Source organism: Ambystoma mexicanum, chromosome 2q (genome assembly GCF_040938575.1).
Source record: "Ambystoma mexicanum isolate Mex_15411 chromosome 2q, UKY_AmexF1_1, whole genome shotgun sequence".
In the NCBI taxonomy this organism is placed as follows: Eukaryota; Metazoa; Chordata; class Amphibia; order Caudata; family Ambystomatidae; genus Ambystoma; species Ambystoma mexicanum.
The window spans coordinates 481,655,942-481,677,024 of NC_090924.1; the positions used below are offsets into that span (position 1 = coordinate 481,655,942).

General features: G+C 48.5%; 1 protein-coding gene across 2 annotated transcripts in view; it reads left to right on the top strand.

The window, feature by feature from the left end:
* The window catches only part of LOC138569537 (uncharacterized), a 1,144,950-nt gene that overhangs the window by 1,018,411 nt on the left and 105,456 nt on the right, over window positions 1-21,083 (top strand). For both annotated transcript variants that reach the window (XM_069647595.1, XM_069647596.1), the window contains exons 14-15: window positions 2,326-2,444; window positions 4,963-5,167. In XM_069647595.1, the coding sequence (XP_069503696.1) occupies window positions 2,326-2,444; window positions 4,963-5,167 (324 nt within the window). The remainder of the gene's footprint in view (window positions 1-2,325; window positions 2,445-4,962; window positions 5,168-21,083) is intronic.

Genomic DNA, 21,083 nt, shown 5'->3' on the forward strand with positions numbered 1-21,083 from the left:
TGCCCTGTGGTAAGGTTAGATTTCCCTACTCAAATAAAACTAAGGTAAGTCTGAGTCAAAGAGTTCAACTGAAAAATCTGTCTGCGTCCAAAACCTATACTTACCCTCACAACTAAAGCCGTACAATGTGTAGAGATATCAGCAATCAAAAAGAAAACAGTGTGTAACCCAATGTTCAGAGCTTCTTCCAGCTCACAGCTTCCTTTCAGCTCCCTTCCCCAACTGGGAAACAGTTCCACAAAAAAGTCTCAAAATTACCCTACATGGACTTAAGTGGAAATAGTCTGAATCAGGACCTGGGGTTCCCTTCCCCAAGTCAGGACCCTGTGTTCCCTTCCCCAAGTTTTCAGTAACACAGTTCAAAAAGCAAGGTATCCTTATTAAATTTCCAAAGTTCAAGTTTTCAAATATTAGTTCCTTTTAATTTGTAGCTTTCATACAAGTGGACATCAATACTCCTTATACTGTAGATCAAGCTGCAAAACCTTTTGTTTGTAGGTTCCTTAAAGTCACATTCAATTTAGAACTCAACCTGCTGTGGTTTGTTTTATCCTTTAAAGTTGTATTTATTCCAGTATTTTATTATATTCCAGTATTTTAATATAAGTTGTTTAGATTTGAGTTTCTGTTTCCTGTTTGGAATTGAAAATGGCTTACTTCTGATTGGTAACAAGGTTTTGATTGAGTTCAGTATTCGATAATCATGAGTGTTGCTTAATATTCTTTTGCGCTTTATCTGTTATTCAATAAGCATGTATTTCCCATTAATTGGATTGCCCAGTGTTCTGAGACCTTCGAAAACCTGTTTCTTGCCACACGCGACCACTACGACACAAAGTATCTTCAGCTTTTCCCTGCTCTTTGGTAATTGACAAGGAAGGATCGGAGACCTTTGAAAACGTGCTTATTCAAGGCACGTGGCCACTCCGATACAAAGTATTCAACATATAACAAAGTTCACACACTCGCGCACCGGGTTTCCCTTTCATTTGAAACTCAACTGTCGCTTTCTCAGTTCTTATTGCAGCACAGATCACACAGCCTTCTGCTCAAAGTTCTTGTTGCAGCATGGATCACAAAGCCTTCTGTTTTTAGTATCGAGGCTCAAGCTTCTGCCCTTCAGATACTCCTTTGTTGGTTCTCTCACACAGGAGAATGAGAAACTCGAGCAACGAGGAAAGGGGCAGCCTTGCTGCATGGCTCCCCTCAATGTGCTCAGCCAGCTCCCGGGAGTCTCAGCTCCCCCCGCCATGCTTCCATGGACCGCCTCTCTCCTTGGTCACCAATGTCTCGGCATTCCGCTCCTGCTGCTTGCACCAGCCTCCTCGCTGCTTCCCTGGTCGCTCTCCTCGCCCTTGTCTCTCTCTCTTCCACCGGGCAGGTCTCCTTTTATACACATGCAGCCTCTTGACAGGCTGCAGGTGTGAATGCTAAATTAGCCCTGCTGACCACAGTCAAAGGGGCATGCCTGACCTTCACAGATCTTCGTAGGCATCTTCCTCGTCCCAGTAACATAGTGATAAAAGAGCATAGTCTTGATTGCTCTTAGTTGCTTCTTCTTCTTCCCAGTACTGTCAAGTGTCAATTGTAGAGAAATGAGGGGAACTAGCTGGTAACAGCCTATTAAGGTTGGGAAAGGATTGTGTTGGTTATCAATAGGAACCCCACTTCCATTTCCCAAGGACCCTCCACTCAGGTAATTCTCTCCCTCGTTTCACCCCCCGAGGGTCGGGATACAAAGCGATGGCCTTTCCCTGGCCACCAGCACAGAGGATCCAAGGGGTTGAGGAGTGAGAATACCCTTAGGTTTCTCACACTCTCCATCCATGCTGCCTTCGAGTAGAGAAGCTGTTAGAATGCCCATGGTTCCCACATATAATATTGAGTTTAATCAAAAACTCAGCTGTGTAATGCACTGGTTGTAGGGCCTACATAAATATAATTGATATAGGTAACCATTCCAGGAGGTATTTCTCACCCTCTCATACGTTCAATGTAGGTAGCATGACTAACTATGTATTTTTGTTGAAGTTATTGCAAACAAATCGTTATCCTGGGCAATGTTTTGCATATAAATGTGTTGTAAGTTCACCAAGTATGTGATGAATCTGGAGAGAGAGAGCACCTTACAACTTATTCAGATGACAGGAATGCCACCCATTACATACATGTTCATGATGTGAATTGTTGTGGAATTGAGACATGTAGTGATCCAAGTCCATATGTCAACCATGCTTACCTTACTGAGTGTCTTGCTGAATGACTGCTATAAAGAGAACATGCCAATCAGTTATAGCTGTCCAACATCTTCCTCCCGCTCTTCAGCCAGAAGTCGCCTTCTCCACCATATTCCTGTTGCTTTCATGGTGTGCAACCAGATTCCTCCTGTGGGTACCATGCCATCCCTGATGTCGTTCCGTGAAGTCTCAACATTGTTCCACGAGGTGCGAGAGAATTGCTTTTTTGTAGGCTTGTGCATGACTGACACGTACAATAATGAAACATTGCTGTTACCTCTGTTTTTGTGTGGTAAGATAGCCTCCTCTCCGCTGGTGACTTAAATGGATCCTGTTTACTTATGTGATCTTTGTTAGCCACAGAGTAGTTGAAAGATGCATTGACTTGAACCACAACATTTAAAAAAAAAAGCCTTTCCAAAGTCTGTAGTTTGTACTTTGTGTAAAGGAAATGCTGTATACATTTGCAAGTATTGTCATTATATCCCCTGGGAATTCACACAATTTTCCTGGTTTAACCATCATATGCTAAGGCACCTTTTACTGCTAATGCCTTCATATGTCCAAGTACTACCATAATTTGCTAGGCATTGCCATAATATGCTCAGATACTCGCATCACATGGCAATCATTAGTATCATTAACCAAAGATCATATGGCCAGGTACTCTTCCATGACAAGTTTCTGCCATTGAATGTGCCCAATATTGCAATTGTGTGCTTAGGCAGCACTTAAACCGAATGCCACCCGTTGTCCTCATATGCCCAAGTGCTGAGACCAATTGCCATTTATTGCTGCCAATTGTTCATGATTTCACACCATTTGCCAGATATTGCATTAAGTTCCCAAGAACCTCATCATGTGCCATGCATTGCTTTTATATGGCGGATTGTGTCATCATAATCACAAGTACTCCAGTTGTTTGCCAGGTAATTCCACAATAAACCCACCAAATCACACCATAAGCAAAGTACTCTTGCATGTGCAAGATACTGGGCCTCATTACGACTCTGGCGGTAGGCGTGCCGGTAAAACCGGCATGGCCGCCGCCGGAGTTGCATTTTTTCCAGCACCTGCGAATGGGCAAGAACCGGGTCAGGGACTCCCCATCCGGCCCGATAGAGCTGAATGGGAATGGGGACGTCGGATGCACCAGCGCAATCAGAGTGCTGCCGGTGCATCCGACGTGCTGTGCTCGCGGGTGCCTGTCAGCCCGCCAGGTAATACCTGGCGGGCTGACAGGCACCCGCGAGCACAGCTCGTAGTATGGCGGTCCGGGAACTACGGTACTGGTATGCTTACCGGTACCGTCGTTCCCAGATCGCCATGCTTGTAATGAGGCCCACTGTCTTGGTACCCAAATTGTGTTGCTATCATATGACTACAGTAGGTAGTCAGGAAATGTCCACTGACCCCACCTAAAAGAACCATAGAAAACAAATGAGGCTGGCTTGACCAACACAGTCCATGAATTTGCTTTTGCCTTCTTAGTATATCTTTGAAAGGCACCGATACGACTTTTCTGATTATTGTAAATAGTATCATAGCATGTGTGCATGTCGTTTTTTGCTTGCAGCTGTATTTATCTAACGTGGGAGGTATAGAACAGATAGACCTATGCTCAGGGCTTTAAGTGGGCCAGGTCCCGGCAGGCTCCGAAATTTAGTTTTGAGGCGGGGCCCTGCCGGGGCCCACTAATCTCCCCTGCAGCCCCGGCCACTACACGAAAAGGCATTTTTTCTACAGCGTGAAGCTCTTGCTCGTGAGCGATAGCTTCAGGCTTCAGAAAAAAATGACTTTTAGCCATAATGGTGGCGCCGCACATGCGAGGCATCCCTTTAATCAAGTGATGCACGTGGGCCGGCGCCACCATTATGGAGAAAACGTGAGGCCGCTGGAAGCAGAGGCCTTGCTTTCTAAATACTGAAGCTCCCGCGGATTCGCAGGAGTTTCAATCTTTAGGAAAAAGGCCTCTGCTTCCAGTGGCCCCACCCTTTGAGCCTTAATGGTAACGCTGCCCCTCCTCAGCTGGCGAGGGGCAGCATCACCATTAAGGCTGAATAGGCGAGGCGCCGTGCCCTGCCAGGCAAGCCTATACAAAATAAATGCAGAGATCTACAAAAGGCTGCCTGGCAGGGGTGCCAGTAGCCCATTGAGCCGGGGCTCGTCAAGGGGGCGTGGCCTAACGGGCCATGAAGCCCCCGTTGTTAGGCCACGCCCCCTCGATGAGCCCCGGCTCGATTTGTAGTGCCACTTAAGGCACTGCCTATGCTACAGGCACGTCACTAGTCTAGCACTCTACAGTTGGCTGTTTCGCAACTTTATATGTTGTTCAAATCATGAACGCATAGGAATACTGTCTGCCCCCAATATTTAAAATACAGAAAAGCATGTCTTGATAAAGTGCTACACATAGCACAAACCACATGTCGGCATTTTCTGTTATCTGTATCCAATATAACCACACTATGTTCCTCTAATTGATTACATTCATTTTCCACCATCACATGCCAGAATCGTATCTTTCAATTAGCGGAACTGTGCAGCAGAGGGTATTTTTTGCTTTGCTTATTGCCATTTACTGACCGCATAGTCTTAAAAAAGAATGATGAGGGGCATACATGAAGTTCTGACGGATTGATTTTATGTGTGTTTCTACCAAAGGTATTTCATGCCCATTTGCATGATCTTTTTCCTTCTTTACTTTTCATTTTGCTTCTTCTAGTTTGGCCATGCCCTCCAACACATGCTGACCACAGTACCATACGCAGGTGCTTCAGGAATCCATAATATCGAGGGGGATGCTGTGGAAGTAGCTTCTCAGTTCATGGAGAACTGGCTTTACGATTGGCACACCATTACTTTTGTCAGCGGGCACTACGAGACCGGCGAGTCACTTCCATACAGTATGTTTCAGAAGTTCTTTCGAGGTATGTCTATGCTAGTCGTTTGTCTACTTTCTTTATTTTCAAATCTTTTGTGGTGTGATTTGTTGCTTGAGGATTTGCAAAGACATTGGATTTAAAGTGCCTATAAAATTCACACTGACCACCGTAAAAATGCAGTGTCCTTCACTAAAATAGCAGACATTGCAGCAACGTCTTTCAATAAATCTATATACTTTTTTGATTGAATAGATGTTGACAGGATCAAAGAAAATCTGCAATCATACAAAGCACAATTCACCAAAAACACCCAATTTTATTATGTATTATAGTTTCATATCTCAGTACATACAGTGTATTTCTAAAGTGCAAGTTAAGGCCATCCAGAATTTTAAAAAAAGCCATCAGATCCGTGTATGGATCTTTTGGAATCTGGTACCTCTATTAGCAAACATTAAGGTGGTCACTTGGCTGCGCCTTTATTCAAAATTGTATACGCTACCCTTGTCCCCATTCCTTCAAGTTGTAAATCCTGGACTTTGACCAAATGCACTGTGAGAACTAACCCCTTCAGGGGAAGGGAAGATGAATGGGGAGGATTGTGGGATGTGTTTCCCCACCATGGGCGTTGCTAGGGGGGGCTAAAGGGGCTTTTGGTTGTAGCCCCAGATAGAATCTCAGGAGCTACCGCCAAAAGACTAGCTAGCCCCCAGTCCCAACAGTTCTGACATCAGCTTAGCCCCGGGTCTTTTCCAGACCTAGCAACTCCCCTGTTCCCCACAATATTATATTTTCAGTGAGACTTAAGGCCCATTTTCCATCAGAGTACAAAATACATTTTGGTACTAAGCAGCCACAGTTATGTGCCGATCAGAAACATTTTGAAAGGATCTAGGAAATTAATTTATCATATTAGGTATTATTATATTACATTATAATCCACACATAAATTCAAGATCAAGCTGAAATGTGTTGGTCCAGCAAGCTTAAACCAAGAGGTCCAAACGTATTTATTTATTTATTTCCAATTGTGTATACAGCGCTAACTAGACAAATACATGTATCGGAGCGCTTGTACAGATAGTCTTGGAAAAATAAAACAGTAAAATGAAGAGTAAAAATCAAGCATAAAAACCCTGGACAACTCCATTAAAACTCCTTCGAATAAACACACAATTCTAAAATTCTGCTAAATATTTACTTAATTAGAAACTTACTGCGAGTATACTTCTAGCCGTATTAGGTGTATGGTAGTAACAGTAAATACTTGTTATTTTAAATTCATCCTCTTTTTATAATACACCTAATTATGAGTTGGGATCATATGGGGTGTTAACCGTCTTCCTCTCCTTACCCCAAAGGCTAAATATTAAAACAAGTATTGATGTTGTGAAGAGCCCTTTGCTCTATTGGGAACAATGTCGAATGCTGAGTCTTGTGTCACTTGTTACGATCAGCTGACACGAACCATGGCACTATGGATCAGACAAGGATTGGAGAGTAGGGAGTAGATGGAGGTGAACTATGATAAAAAAGGTGAAGCCATAGAAATGCAGGAGAATCCTAAGGAATCTGAAAGGTCAGAAACCACTGTGATGATACTCAGACGTCAGATGAGAACGGAAGTGGCCCATGTCTGACATGGAGCCAGTAGGGAGCAGCAAGGACAAGACAAGTGTAGTAATGAGATTTTGGGAAAAGGGGAATCGCTGTAAGGTCCAAATAGCTAGTGGCAGAGAAGTAAGTACCAGCAGGAAAACTGGGAAGGCTGCCACAGGAAAGAGTTTTAAGGTGGCTGAGGCAGAACCACAGGGGCAACACGACCAACAGAAGTCCCTACAGGAAGGAGTGGAATGGCTGCCTATGAAGGAGATTGGTGGGACTTGGAGACCAAGTGTGTCACAGCACAGTAGACATACTATAATGAGGCTGATAGAGAGGCTGATATAACACTCTACTACTTGAAGCCCAAGTGATTGCTGGTCCTAAGTGAACATGCAAGAACTGTGGCTATCCACAAGTCAGAGATTAGTACCCACCAAACTTTAAAATAACGAGATCTTTTGAACTCAAATTATTTTCCAAAGTCCGACTTTGCCACAGTCAACAAAACTAAAAATGTGAACTTTTGTATAAGTATTGTATAGACATTCGCCAGGCATTCATCATTTGCATATTCCCAGTTACTACTATAATGTGCCTGTGTTACATCATATCAAATTGAGGTTGTCATGTCATCCTGTGGCTACCCTGTTCACTACATTCACGATACGCATATGGAATCATGCATCCCCATTGGCCCTGATTCAGCATGTTTTTATCTTGATGTATTTGACTCCCAGATGTTCTCTATATTTATTGAATTTCGCACCCTGAAATGGTGGACCATTGTCTGATGAGTTTCTTATCCTGCAAAGGTGGGCCAATGTCTGTCTTTATTTTAATTGGAATTCCTTTTCCTTTGTAAAAGTGATTTACTTTAACTTTTGATAAGATGATATATGCAGCAGTGCAGTGACTAAATTCAATTTCATGGTATCTACCAAAGTTATCCAAATGTACGCTTAAATACAAGTCTTTGGTGTATGCAAGTCCGCTCTCGCTCTATCGGTCATGAGAGGACAAAGGCAGTGGATATGGCTAGGGAAATGTGCACATGAGCACACAGTGAATAACTTTGTGACAAACAACAGACACTGAGGAACCAAGCTACATGCAAAATACAGGATGTGCAAATAGAGTGTGACAAGAATTCAAATATATGAAAATGGATGTGGGGCACTTGGAAGCTCGACAAACTCTTTACTCACAATTGCTGCTACAGGCACTGTCAGGGCTAAACCCACATACAGGACAAGCAATGACAGGATCTGTGAGCTAACACCCTTGATAATATTGTATAAAATAACTTAATGCCAACACACACAAGGACGAGAAAATCCAGCTGGAATGTCATCGGAGCCCACCAACCCTGCAGATCAATCACATAAAACACCTGACAAGTAGGAATAGTGCTTAAAGAATATTTAGTCAAACCTAGGCATTCACACAGGAGCTGGATACAACAGCGCACTACACCTAACAATGAATAGGGAACAAAAAGAGAAGTGCAAGGGAAACCCAGAAACAGACTCCAAGAGAAAGTAAAGGAACAGGAGCAAAAACGAAATTACAAGTACAAAACCTCCCCCTTACCATTCAGGGAAGGAAGGAAAATGGTACAATATAGTGAATCTATAAATGAGGGGTGTCTAAAGGATCAAGGTTACACTGCAGAATAGCGCAAAGTCAAAGGAATAGCAAACTGAGCTGCACAGGAAAAGGAGAGCACTGGAAAGTGCCCACTGCAAAACAGGAAGACAGAAAGGGAATCCAGGAAGCAGAAAATACTGATAAGCACACTAAATTTGAAACAAAAGAACAAGAAATAAGGAACTAGGAGCTAGACACTATGAATAAGAACCAGGAACAAGGGACCAGTCACAAAAAGAAACACTGCAACAATGACCAGCCCTGGACTGAAGCAAACTGAAGCTTTTAAAGCTGGCTAGCGATCACTGCAGCCACAGGTGTTCCTTATCCTCTACACAACCTTGTCCTGCAAGAGTGGAGATGAAGCAGTGAGCGTGGAAGCACAGTCCTTTGAATAAAAAAGCATGCTGGCTGTCAAAAACCTGAAATGGATTCAGAAGGGACATGAAAGGAAAAACAGGGCTTTTGAGCTCCCAAATCTCTACAGTATTGTGTTGTAGGGTTCGGAAGGTAAGTCCAATATGAAGCAGTTCCCAAATCATGCCTCAAGTGATGGGAACAAGAGCAAAGGGTAGCAAATGGTGACACTTTTCCAACATCCAACTGCCAATGTCTGGGAGTGCATGGGGAGGGGCCCCCGGCACCTGCTGCTTGGCACATCATGCATGTGGATATTGCTACCTTGACCTGTTGATGAACTAGTCAATGCTAGCAAACTGCACTTTCTCCATGAGTTGGGCTTTCACATTTACTACATCCTGGTGACATTTATGGACTAATGGGTACGGCTATTCTGGTGCCTCTTAGGACTAGCCCTTTCTCAATTTTAAATATCTTTCTGAGGACTGTTGTCATTTCTGACAGTCTGATTTGGGCGCTTGTATTTAATTGTCATTGTAGTGCAGAATGTTTTTCCATCGCCCTGACTCTCTTGCTTGCACCTTTGGCATCCTTTTGTGTCTCCATTAAATTGTCTACCAATGGTATGATTTTGGGTGTCAAGTGCAACTAAATTCTTTGATGCTCTTTGGTTTGATGGGCTTCTCAAACCTTACTTGTAGTGGTTTCACATAGGTGACTGGACAAATAGTGAGCCGGATTGGTCATTACCATGTGTAACTCCAAAGAAACGTCTCAACCCTGCAATTCCAGCATATAGTTTTTGATGCTCATGGAAGTCTTTAGGCAGACTGTCTCAGCATCTAGAAGAATGGCGAGACATTACTTTGGATGCTTGGGCCTTGGAAACAGTAGCCCACGGTTACTGCCTTCCTTTTATACGGAGACATCCTTGGGAAAGAGCTTGCCATCCGTGGTGAGGGCTCAATACATTATTCACATGGTCACCAAATTTCAAAGTGCCCAGTGTCTCCCGGCCTTCGATTTTTTGATGTTGCTCGGCCTCATGGCATCCTCATTTTTCTGGTGCCAGAGGCCTGCCTGAGAATGAGATCCCTTCAGAGGAAAAAGCTGCTTCGGAGCCTCGATGGCGTTGACTCGATTTCCCTCGAAGGTCTCCGTCTCGAGGATTATGTCATTGAAATTTATATAGCACATGCAGCGCTCATTGGCTTCGGTTCTGTTTTTTTCCCTACAGCAGAAATACCTGCATAACTGCGGGAGTGACCATACTCAGCCTTGAAGGAACGAAAGCTGTAATAGCATGGGAATTTCTACTGTGGGGTAGACTGGGAGGGCATGGAATACGTGGAATACGCGGGAGGAACATCCAGTGGAAAGAACGTTACCCCGGTAAGTAACTTGTTCTTCGAATGGATTGTGTCCTCCCACGTATTCCTCATCTTTTATAGACTCCCAAAGCAGTATTTGATTTGGTGGAGGGAGCAGAATTTGTATTTTAATTGTTCTCATGAACCGAGTGCAGGACTGCTTTACAAAAGCTACCATCCTGACTGAGGGAAGATTCCAGGCAATAATGCTTTGTGAGCGTGTGGATAGTAGACCACGTTGCTGCTTCAAAAATATTTTTTATTGGGACACCCCTTTGTAGCTTGTGTAATGGATCAATACATGTTTTATCCTTACTTATTGTTTGCTGCCTCAGATTTGCAAGATTGCAACTCCAGCGATTACTCTGAGAGCAGGAGAACAAAGGTTCATTTTAACCATCACATGAGTAAACACATATTTGTTTCGTTTGATTTATACTATTCAGAAACGGCTACAGTGTATTAATGGGGATTCGGATAGCCACGCCGGTTCTGCAAACTCAGATAATTGAGTCCTCCGGCAGTGTGGCTGGAGGGAGAAATGTATCCAATTAATTGTGCAGTCTGTTTAAATGTGCATTCCTTAAAGGGAAGGCGTTAATGTATCCTCTCACCAGTTTGGATCTGGCTGAAGGAAGCTTCTGGCACCCTCCATCATATGGGAGTTTTTTTGCTCTGTTCCTCTTGTCTGTTTGTGAACTTCTGTGCCGAAAGGCAGGTTCTTCATCACACCATATACAGTGTTAGTTACCTTGAGCTAAAACAACTTCAGGCCAGTGCAGCCAAGACACGATTTGGTGAGTATTTGAATCTGATGTCTGTGTGTGTTTGCCCAGGATCAAACCTGTGAAGGTTTCAATGTGCCAAACCCTAATGACAAGATGGCCATCACATGTTACAAAGGATGTATGCTTGTGATTGAAGACTTAGCTCAAACTCAACTTCTGGTATTCCTGTTAGATAGGAGAACCGGCATCAGAATGTTGTCCATCAATGGGACTCGACCGTCAGCAACATGGAGCAACCTTAACTCCCGACGATGACTCTGTGGTAGCTGTGCTGTGGCACTCTGAGATGAATTCTGCAAGTGAAGATAACACTCTTCTTAAGCAACCAGAGGGAACCATCAATGGCGTTTCTTCCCCTTAACCCTGCAGGGACAACTATTTTGAAAGCTTCCAACACCTCTCTACTCCAAAAAGAGGCATTGTTGATTGCCCTGCATGGCAAATCACAAAGAGGCAGAACCACTGGACAACTGATAGAGAGTAACCAGTAAAGCCGGCGGTTGATAGTTACAGAAGATGTTCTAAAAACAAAAGCCCTTCATCAAAAACTCCTGTGACTCCAAGGAACCGCAGGTTTACCTGATCCTGATCACTAAACCATTGTCTGCACCCCTGGCTGCTGGATCTGTGTTGTTGGCTGGCTGCCGGAGAGCTGCACTGTATCTCAGCATCAAATCACCTTTGCCTTTGGCCCACCAACAACTCTGGTAACTTGAAAGTCCTTCCTCCGATGGGGAGCTTTTTTATGCTCGCCAGAATCAATATTGCTGAACTGCAGCCTGCTTTGCACAGCAGTGACCATTGACATCCAAAACTATTTCTCCAGCATGGGGTCTGGCATGGATTCACATGCTCATGAATATTCCCCGTCGTCAGGCTGGGAATCCTCGGTAAAGAAAAAACCAGTATCAGTTTCGTTTCTGATCTGTCTTTCGTAGTAGTAACCAATCACTGGTCTCTGCGTCATACTGATCACAGCCAATGACTGCCCTCTACCTAAGCACCGCCTCTGGCAGCCATCTTCAGATTTTTACCGCACGTTCATGTGTTGGGATCCTTGTGCTATTGCTCTCGAGCGTTAGTGCTATTTTTTCACGTTTTTTGCTCAAAAACTTCGTTTTTTCAGTCAAAAGAGCCTCAAGCTCCACCGACTCTCTATCCGATCAACGGGGACCCGTGTCGGATTCGTCTGCGCCCCTCAAAGGTGAAGATTTCGTCGAGCTACGCTTTGGAGGACTCCAGAAGCTTCTCAGGCCCGGACATGGCCCAGGAGAAGGGAAGCTCGACGCCCGGAAAGCTGTTCAGGGTCTGCCCTGGATGCCAGCTGCAGAACGTCTTTAAGGAGGACGAGCACTCCTTTTGTCTCTACTGCTTACATGAGGACAAGACGCACGTGGAGAAGGACTGTGCGTTTTGCGGCAATATGTCGGAGCGGACCATGAAGGACCGCCATCAACGTCTCGCCAACTGGCTGGAAGGGAAGAGCCCGTCAGGCGAGAAGAAGAGGAAGAAATCCGAGCGGTCTTCTAAGACCTTTGAGGACGCCCCGGCGACGGGGGTCCAACACAAGGCCAAGCACCGCGAGTCTGCTGGCACCGGGAGCGCCGAACGGTCGGGCTCTACGGGTGCCAGGCAGGGCGCACCCTCCCCGGCACCATCAACCACGAGCCAACGCTCTGGGTCGGGTAAGAGGAAGGGCGAGCACCCGGCAAAGCTCCTGGAGAGGCCCCGGTCGAGCTCGAAGGCCCCATCGGAGGGGGAGCGAGGCAGTGTCCCCCCCCCAAGGATAAGGCGGTGAGCGCACCTAAGGTGGTGAAGGCCTTAATCCATCCGGCCAAGCCCTCTATCGATACTGTCGCGGCGACCCTGGCTCAGCCTGTGGAGGCTACACCAGTGGTGGCGACCTCGGGGCTCAGAGTCTCCCTGCCACCTCGGAGGGAGTCCTCTTTTGTGCCCATCGATAGGACCCCCGTGAAATCCCCAGCGGGGAAGAAGAAGGGGGGGCAGGGCGTCGTCGTAGATTCGGCTTCAACCTCGGAGGAAGAGCTGATCGAGGTCTTAAGCCACGGCCTTGGCGTGGAAGAAGACCGGCCCGTCGGGATGGATCCCGACGCAGGTGACGACGACATCGTCGAGGGTGCCGACGGGGCCCCTGATTGCCCGTCGGATTCCCCTCTGCCAGCGTCGCAGGACAACTCGGCGGCCATTTTGTTGGCTATACAGTCCTTATGCTCAGGGATAAGGACGAGACTACCGTTGCCGACGGAGGAACCTCTCCCGTCGGTGGAGCCTGAACCGGGACCTTCTGGCGTTCCCCCGCCCAAGAAAAGAAGGATTCACCCTCCACCTCCTTTTCAGCCGTCGCGCACCATCCAGCCCTCCTCCCCGTCCACCCGAGGGTATGATACGGGGACTGACACGGCAGCGACGGGTACGGACGACGAGGTATACGACGAGGATCTAGCGTCGTCACCTCCCACCAGGGCTTCTCCGCCCGACGAGATTGGTTCGTTCCACTCCATGATCGCCAGGGCATTCGAGCTTTTCCAACTCTGCCCTGAGGAGAAGAAAAAGGAAGGATTCCTTTATCAACGGCGCGAGGCCAAGAGGAAGACGGTCCTCGCGGTGCCTCTACTGGACGACATTTGGGATGAGGGTCTCGCCCTCCTCAAGAACCCTTCCACTACGCCAGCTAGAAGAGACCGGTACGAGAAGAAGTACCGGGTCCCGGACGCGGCCCCCCTGTGCCTCCGGGCGCAGCCTACCCCGGACTCCGTCGTCTCCGCGGCGGCCAGGAAGAAAGCGGGGGGGGGTCCGGCCTCCACATCGACTTCCCCACCGGACGGCGAGGGAAAGAAATTGGACACTATGGGACGCAGGGTCATCTCGTCTGCAGCGACGACGATTAAAGCGGCCAACGCCTTGGCTATCGTGGCCCGCTACGACAGGGAGCTATGGTACAAACTGGCTCCCCTGCTGGACTTCCTACCGGACGACAAGAGGGCGGATCCCTGGAGATCCTACAGGAAGGTGAGGTGGCGTCGGACCACGCCATCACTATTGCGACGGACATCGCCGACACTGGGTTTCGCCAGCGCCAGTTGGGCAACGGCGTGTGCCTTAGGCGGCGTGGATGGCTCAAGGCTACGGACTTCCGTCAAGACGTACAGACCAGAGTCCTGGACATGCCGTTCGATGGGAACAACCTGTTTGGGAAAACAGTGGACGATTCCCTTCAGGCCATTAAAGCGGACACTGAGACGGCCCGGGCCCTTGGGGTTCTGCAGCAACGACGGACGCCCTTTCGGAGCAGCGGAGGCAAGGGCGCCTCCAAAGGTTCCGGCGGCGGTTTCTCCACCTACCGTCAAGCGGCCCGCTCGTCGTCTCAGGAGGCCTACAGAGGACGAGGCAAGTCCGGCGGACCCCGCCGTCGTCGCCAAGGAGGTCAAGGCGGCAAAGCCTCATCGAAACAGGATTGAACCGACCGTGGGGTCGGGCCCCCACCGATGCACCCCGGTGGGAGGCCGGCTGGCGAGCTTCTTCAGCGTGTGGGAGTCCATCTCCACCGTCCGTTGGGTGCTGGACGCCTTAGCCCGGGGCCACGCGCTCGAGTTTCAAAGAAGGTGCCCGCGCGTCCCCCCCCGTGGCCAGGAAAGAGCTTCACGTCCCTCAGCTTCTCCTGGAGGTAAGGGCGATGCTCAGGAAGGGCGCCATCGAACTCGTCCCAAAGAGGCTTCGGGGCTCCGGAGTTTACTCGAGATACTTCCTCGTGAAGAAGAAGACGGGAGGATGGCGCCCCATCCTAGACCTGCGACGTCTGAACAAATTCATCAAGGCGCAGAAGTTCCGGATGGTCACCCTCCAGCACATCCTGGGTCAGCTGGAGGAAGGAGACTTCCTGTCGTCGTTGGATTTGGAGGATGCCTACTTCCATATTCCCATCCTAAAGGGGCACCGAAAATTCCTCAGGTTTGTGGTCCAAGGGCGTCACTACCAGTTCAAAGCCCTCCCCTTCGGACTACGGTCGGCACCCAGGGTATTCACCAAGTGCCTTGCACCGGTGGCGGCGCAGCTGCGCCGCGAGGGGATCCACGTCTACCCCTACCTGGACGACTGGCTCATCCGAGCCAAGACGAGGGAGCTCGCCGTGGAGCACACGGCAAGGACCGTCCAACTTCTCACGGACCTGGGATTCTCCGTGAACTACGCCAAGTCCCACCTGGTACCCGCTCAAAACGCACTGTTTCTGGGAGCGAAGCTCGACACAGTGTCCCTTCTGGCCTCCCCGTCGGAGGAAAGGACCAGGTCCATCCTGGGCAAGGTACAGCGGATGTTGGCTTCCGACGCGGCCAAGGTGAGGTCCATCAAGTCCCTCCTCGGAATGATGTCTTCTTGCATCTACCTCATTCCCATGTGCAGGCTCCGGATGCGCCCGTTGCAGGAGTTCCTGGACGCGCGCTGGATCCAAACGACGGGCGGCTTCGAGGAGAGGATCACACTCGACAAGAGTTTCCGCCGAGCGGTCCGGTGGTGGGGCACCCGCGCGCATCTGACGGCGGGCATGGACTTCCAGACCCCAGACCACCAGGAGACAGTGACCACGGATGCCTCCCTGGAAGGGTGGGGAGCGCACACCGAAAATCTGCACGCGAGAGGCCTTTGGCTCCCGACGGAGAAGTCCCTCCATATCAACGTCCTGGAGCTCCGTGCAGTGTTCTGGGCCCTCAGGTCCTTCCTTCCGTCCCTCAAGGGCAAGGTGGTGAGGATCTTCACCGACAACACCACCACCATGTTTTACATCAGGAAACAGGGCGGAACCAGGTCCCCAGCACTGTCCAAGGAGGCGCAGGACCTGTGGCATTGGGCCGTCGCCCAAAGGATGTTTCTGGTGCCGTTTCATCTGGCAGGGATAAAAAACACCATCGCCGACTCACTCAGCAGGGAGCTGCGCTCGTGCCACGAGTGGGAACTACGGCAGGATCTAGTGGATCGCCTCTTCCGACGGTGGGGCACACCCCAGATCGACCTGTTCGCGACGGCGACGAACTCCAAGTGCCGGAGGTTCGCCAGCAGGTTTCCCCAGGCGAGGAGCATGGGCGATGCTTTCTCGTTCCCCTGGGAGGGCCTGTTCCTCTACGCGTTCCCTCCTTTGCCACTGCTAATCCGGCTCGTCAACCAGCTCAAGAGGTCACGGTGCAGGATGATCCTCGTCGCACCTGCGTGGCCGAGGCAGATATGGTTCCCGGACCTTCTGGACTTGTCAACGTCCCCGCCAATCAAGCTGCCGGTGGACGCGGATCTACTCTCCAGGGAAGGAGGCGCCATCCTCCACCACGATCCGAAATCGCTGAACTTGCAGGCCTGGCTCCTGCAGCGCTAGAGTTTGGAAGATACGACATACCGGCCGACTGCAGAGAGGTTCTTGCAAAGGCCAGGGCGTCCTCGACTCTTAAATGCTACGGACACAAATGGAAGAGGTTCTCTGTCTGGCACCACGCACAGAAGATTAACCCTCTACGGATTACGGCTCCCCAGGTACTGCCGTACCTGCTGACGCTGGCCAAAGCTGGACTGGCACACGCGTCCATCAAGATTCATCTTGCTGCGATCTCCCGATACACCAGAACCACGGCGCGGACGTCCTTGTGGTCTCATCGTTCTGGTGAAAGAGTTCATGAAGGGACTGTTCAGATCGTTCCCGCCGGTGAAGGCTCCGGCCCCGGCGTGGGAGCTCAACGTGGTACTGACCAAGCTCATGGGACCTCCGTTCGAGCCTCTGCACTCGGCCCCGTTGAAGTTTCTGTCGTGGAAAACAGCGTTTCTTGTGGCCATCACCTCCGCACGACGGGTGGGAGAGATCCAGGCCCTTTCCTGCAAGGCCCCGTACTTGACTTTTCACGACACGAGGGTAGTGCTCAGGACGCACCCCTCCTTCATGCCCAAGGTACCGTCGGACTTCCATCTCAACGAACCCTTGGTGTTGCCTGTGTTCTTCCCGTCGCCTTCGTCGCCGGCTGAGAGGACTTTGCACTCGCTGGATGTGGCTAGAGCGCTGAAGTTCTACGTGGACCGCACGAAGTGTTTTCGGAAGACGTCACAACTCTTTGTGAACTTTGGACCTGTCAATCAGGGGAAGGCTCTCTCGAAGGCTTCCATTTCCAGATGGCTCTCCGGCTGTATCATGTACTGTCACCGGTTGGCAAACCGACCGCTGCCTGGCCGTCCGAGAGCCCATTCCACCAGAGCGATCGCAGCTACCACGGCGTTCCTTTCTGGTGTGCCCCTGCTGGACATATGTAGGGCTGCTACGTGGAGGTCGACGCACACCTTCACGAAATTCTACTGCGTCGATCGGGATTCCAGGGAGGAGTCCAGGGTCGGCCAAGCAGTGCTGCGCAACCTGTTCGCCTGGGGTGAGCCCGGTGAGGAGGTAAGATGCTTAATGTTGAGTTTGATGTGATGCTTAATGTTGAGCCTTTGCCACCTCCCGTGGTTGTGCATGTGTGCACTGCTATGTATTCTTTATTCATGAGCATGTGAATCCATGCCAGACCCCATGCTGGAGAAGGAACAAGTTACTTACCTGTAACTGTTGTTCTCCAGCATGGGTCTGGCATGGATTCACATGCGAACCCTCCCGCCTACCCCTCTGCGGCTCTTCACTTGGTCATACTGCCACTTCACGTGCTACCAAATCTGAAGATGGCTGCCAGAGGCGGTGCTTAGGTAGAGGGCAGTCATTGGCTGTGGTCAGTATGACGCAGAGACCAGTGAATGGTTACTACTACGAAAGACAGATCAGAAACGAAACTGATACTGGTTTTTTCTTTACCGAGGATTCCCAGCCTGACGACGGGGAATATTCATGAGCATGTGAATCCATGCCAGACCCATGCTGGAGAACAACAGTTACAGGTAAGTAACTTGTTCCTTCTAAAATGTTTGACAGCTTGCAGTTGCTTTCCTATAGTCCTGAGCAGTTACCTATTGTCTTTCTACTGTTGCATTGATTTACATAGGAGAGGTTTAATCCCTTTAGAATAAACACTGAATTTGGGATATCCTAAACCCAACGTGTGCAACTCTGCTACCCACAGGCCCCAGTTGACTCTCACTCTACTGGCAACCACAAGACTTAGCTATCCATTTTACAAAATTGCTCAGCTGTAATTCTACATTTTCTTTCTCCTGCAAAGCAGCATATATAAATTGAGTTATAATATATATCTGGGCATGTCTTTTTTATGGTATATATTCTTTACCTGTAACCTCCCTGCTCTACTGCTAGAAGGACTGGCCTGGCTGTTCTGCCACATTTACAACTAGGAGGGTTAGGTGTACTTACAGTAACCCTATTGCCTAGTTCTATGTAGTTTCCTTTTGCACCTTGAACGAAGAGGCAGAGAGTAACCTCATTAACATCTATTTCGCTCTTCTTGCACTTCCTGGCACATCAGAAAATGATTTTGCCTCTGCTTTGGAGTCTTACACAGAGAGGTCGACATTAAGCTTGATCTACTGACCTCCTTTGAGGCACGGTATGCCAACAAACAGCAGCATGCATTCGTCTAGGAGGTCTTCAAAGTCTGACTTATACAGCTACAATGGGAAGTGTAGCAGGTTCGACCCCTCTGCTGCTTGGCAGCACAGCAGCACGTCTGTGCCTAGTTCGTCCACAAGCACCCTCACAGAGACGCGGTGCATGCCATACATGATCATGGACATGAACGGGCCTCAGAATGGAATCTGTTTCTTATTGTCATAGGCAGATATTCTCACAGGGCTGAGGTGAGGGTGATGCGCTGAAATGTGGTCACCAGGAATATTGTTGACTGGTGCCTTTTTGTTGATGATTGTAGACTGTCACAAAGTGGGCAGAGATCAATCGGAAAACCCAGTCAACCACATGTGCAGGTAAAATAATAAAAAGGCTGAAAATCCTGCAAGCTTAATGGTCAGCGTACCTTTTCCAAGGGGCCAGTATTCTTCCCTGGGCTCTGTTCCCCTCCAAGTGATTAAACATGTAACCTTTCAGTGTAAGCAAAGTCTCTCTAAGCAACAGAAATGTCCCTGCCATTCTCCAAGTCTGAGTCTTGGCTCCTTCCCAGTTGCTTGACATGACACATGCAGACCTTTCTTAAAATGATAGATTAAAAAGCGTGCCCAAAATGAAAATGCAAAGAAATTCAAGCTAACAAACAGCAAGGCCTGTCATTCTCAGCTTTGAAAACATATATTGCTCAGAAATCACCTATTGGATTTTTGGGGTCTCCTCTTCACTCACAATCCGTCTCAGTCTGCCTGTTTTCTTAGTTGGATCCTTTGTAGCAGGCATACGGTGGGCAGACCGCCTCCCAGGGTGGCAGGTCCAGGGTTGTACTTGACAGTTGGTTCTGCACATGATGCTAGAACTGAGCTAGGCTTCCTCAAAGGTCAAACTCAAGCAAACAGGAGGGTCCCTTAATGTTTCCACAGACTTTTCTCTAAGCCTCGTGTCCCCTCCCGGTCTCAGGGTCCTGACTCCTGCCCACATACCCAGTATTACCCTCCTCCAGGACATCTTGCCACCTGCTCACCCCTACGGAAACCTTTCCCATACCCTCTCGCTCTTCCTATCGCCTTGTGCTTTCCCTGCGCTTCTAGACACATCTCCACTTGCTCCTTCCTCTAGCCCGGTCAGGCTCAACCTGTTTGGACTCAGGAGTCTCATCTCTCTCCTCAATACCTTCTTTCACCATAGTCTTCTCGGGCTTGGTATGATATGATATATGGCATTTATAACGCGCCTATACACAAGTGTTTCAAGGCGTTACGAGGCAAGGGAGGGGGAACAAAGGGAGCACAGACAACGATCTTACTAGGCCAGGTGTCATTCAGTTCGCACAAGTGCATGGGAAGGGAGGAAGGGACAGTGCAGTACATGGGAGTAGATAATAACAACAAGTAAAAAGTAACAGCCAGCAAGTGGCAAGTGCAAGGGTAAGTGCAGACATCAGGTGTCAGGTGCTGGTAGGGGGACTGTTGGTATGGCCCTTTCCCAACCTTCCCTCCTCCCTTGATGTTTTCTCGAAACCACCTGTCTCTGTCTCTCCTTATTTTCCATTTAATGAACCTCTTTTCTTCCTCTCCTCTACTTTCACTCTTTTCTATCCTCTGAATGGTATTCCTCCTCTCCCTATTCACTCCATTCACCCTCAGTGATAAGGCCCCTGCCTAACCTTGGGAACAGACAGTCAGGGTGTTGTCAAAGTCACAAAGCTCACAGTGCCATTCGGTACATACGGATAGACCTGCATGCCATGTGGGTTGTCATCCACAGCATCTGTGTTCCAACAGAAGATGGACTCCTTACTCCAGGATGTATGCAATGTAGCATTTTTCTCAATATGGCATCTTGATATATGGGAAATCCGAAGCTATTCACAATGGCGCTCATCAAACAGTATTACAGAGACTTGCGTTGGCTATCACAAGTCTTAGGAAAATAAAGTGTGCATTTCGGACAGATTCACTGCAATACCTCAGGCGCCCTTTGTGCATGAGGGCGTCCTACACAAGCTCAATTTGTTAAAGGCCATAGTTGATGCCCATGCATCCACTTCCAAAGGCTCACTCTAAAGTGGAAGCACTCATTACAGTGGATACCAACGCTTGTGTCATTGGAGCCACCCTCACCCAGAGAGAGAATAGCACAGAAAAAGTTGTTGACTTTAAATCCAAAATCTTATCCCACGCAGAGCAGCAGTACTCAGTGTTTTAAAAAAGAGTTGGTGGGTTGGACATGCACAGCAGAGAACTTTCAGGGCGTATATTTGGAACAAAAAGTTCTGTTTTTTTCAGGGATCATAAACCTTTTGAATACATGCTGAGCTCAGGAGGCAGCAAGTCCTCCACACCAAGACTGGCCAGGTGGGTGGCACAGCTGCAAGAATATACAGTCAAATGTTCCAGGGTGGAAGTATAGTGGGGTCGAGCTTTCAACAAAATAAGTCATAAGCAGCTGCATTCTTACAAGACAAATGCATAGGAGCCACATTATCTGGTGTGTGTGGGCACACCAGTGAACATGAGTAAAGCATAGCAACAGAAAATGATAAGATTCAATGTTGTTGAGTGATGATAGTCAAATGCTAAAGGACTGGGCTCACAGCCACTCAAATAGCTTCAGCACTGTCTCTGGAAGGAGCAGAA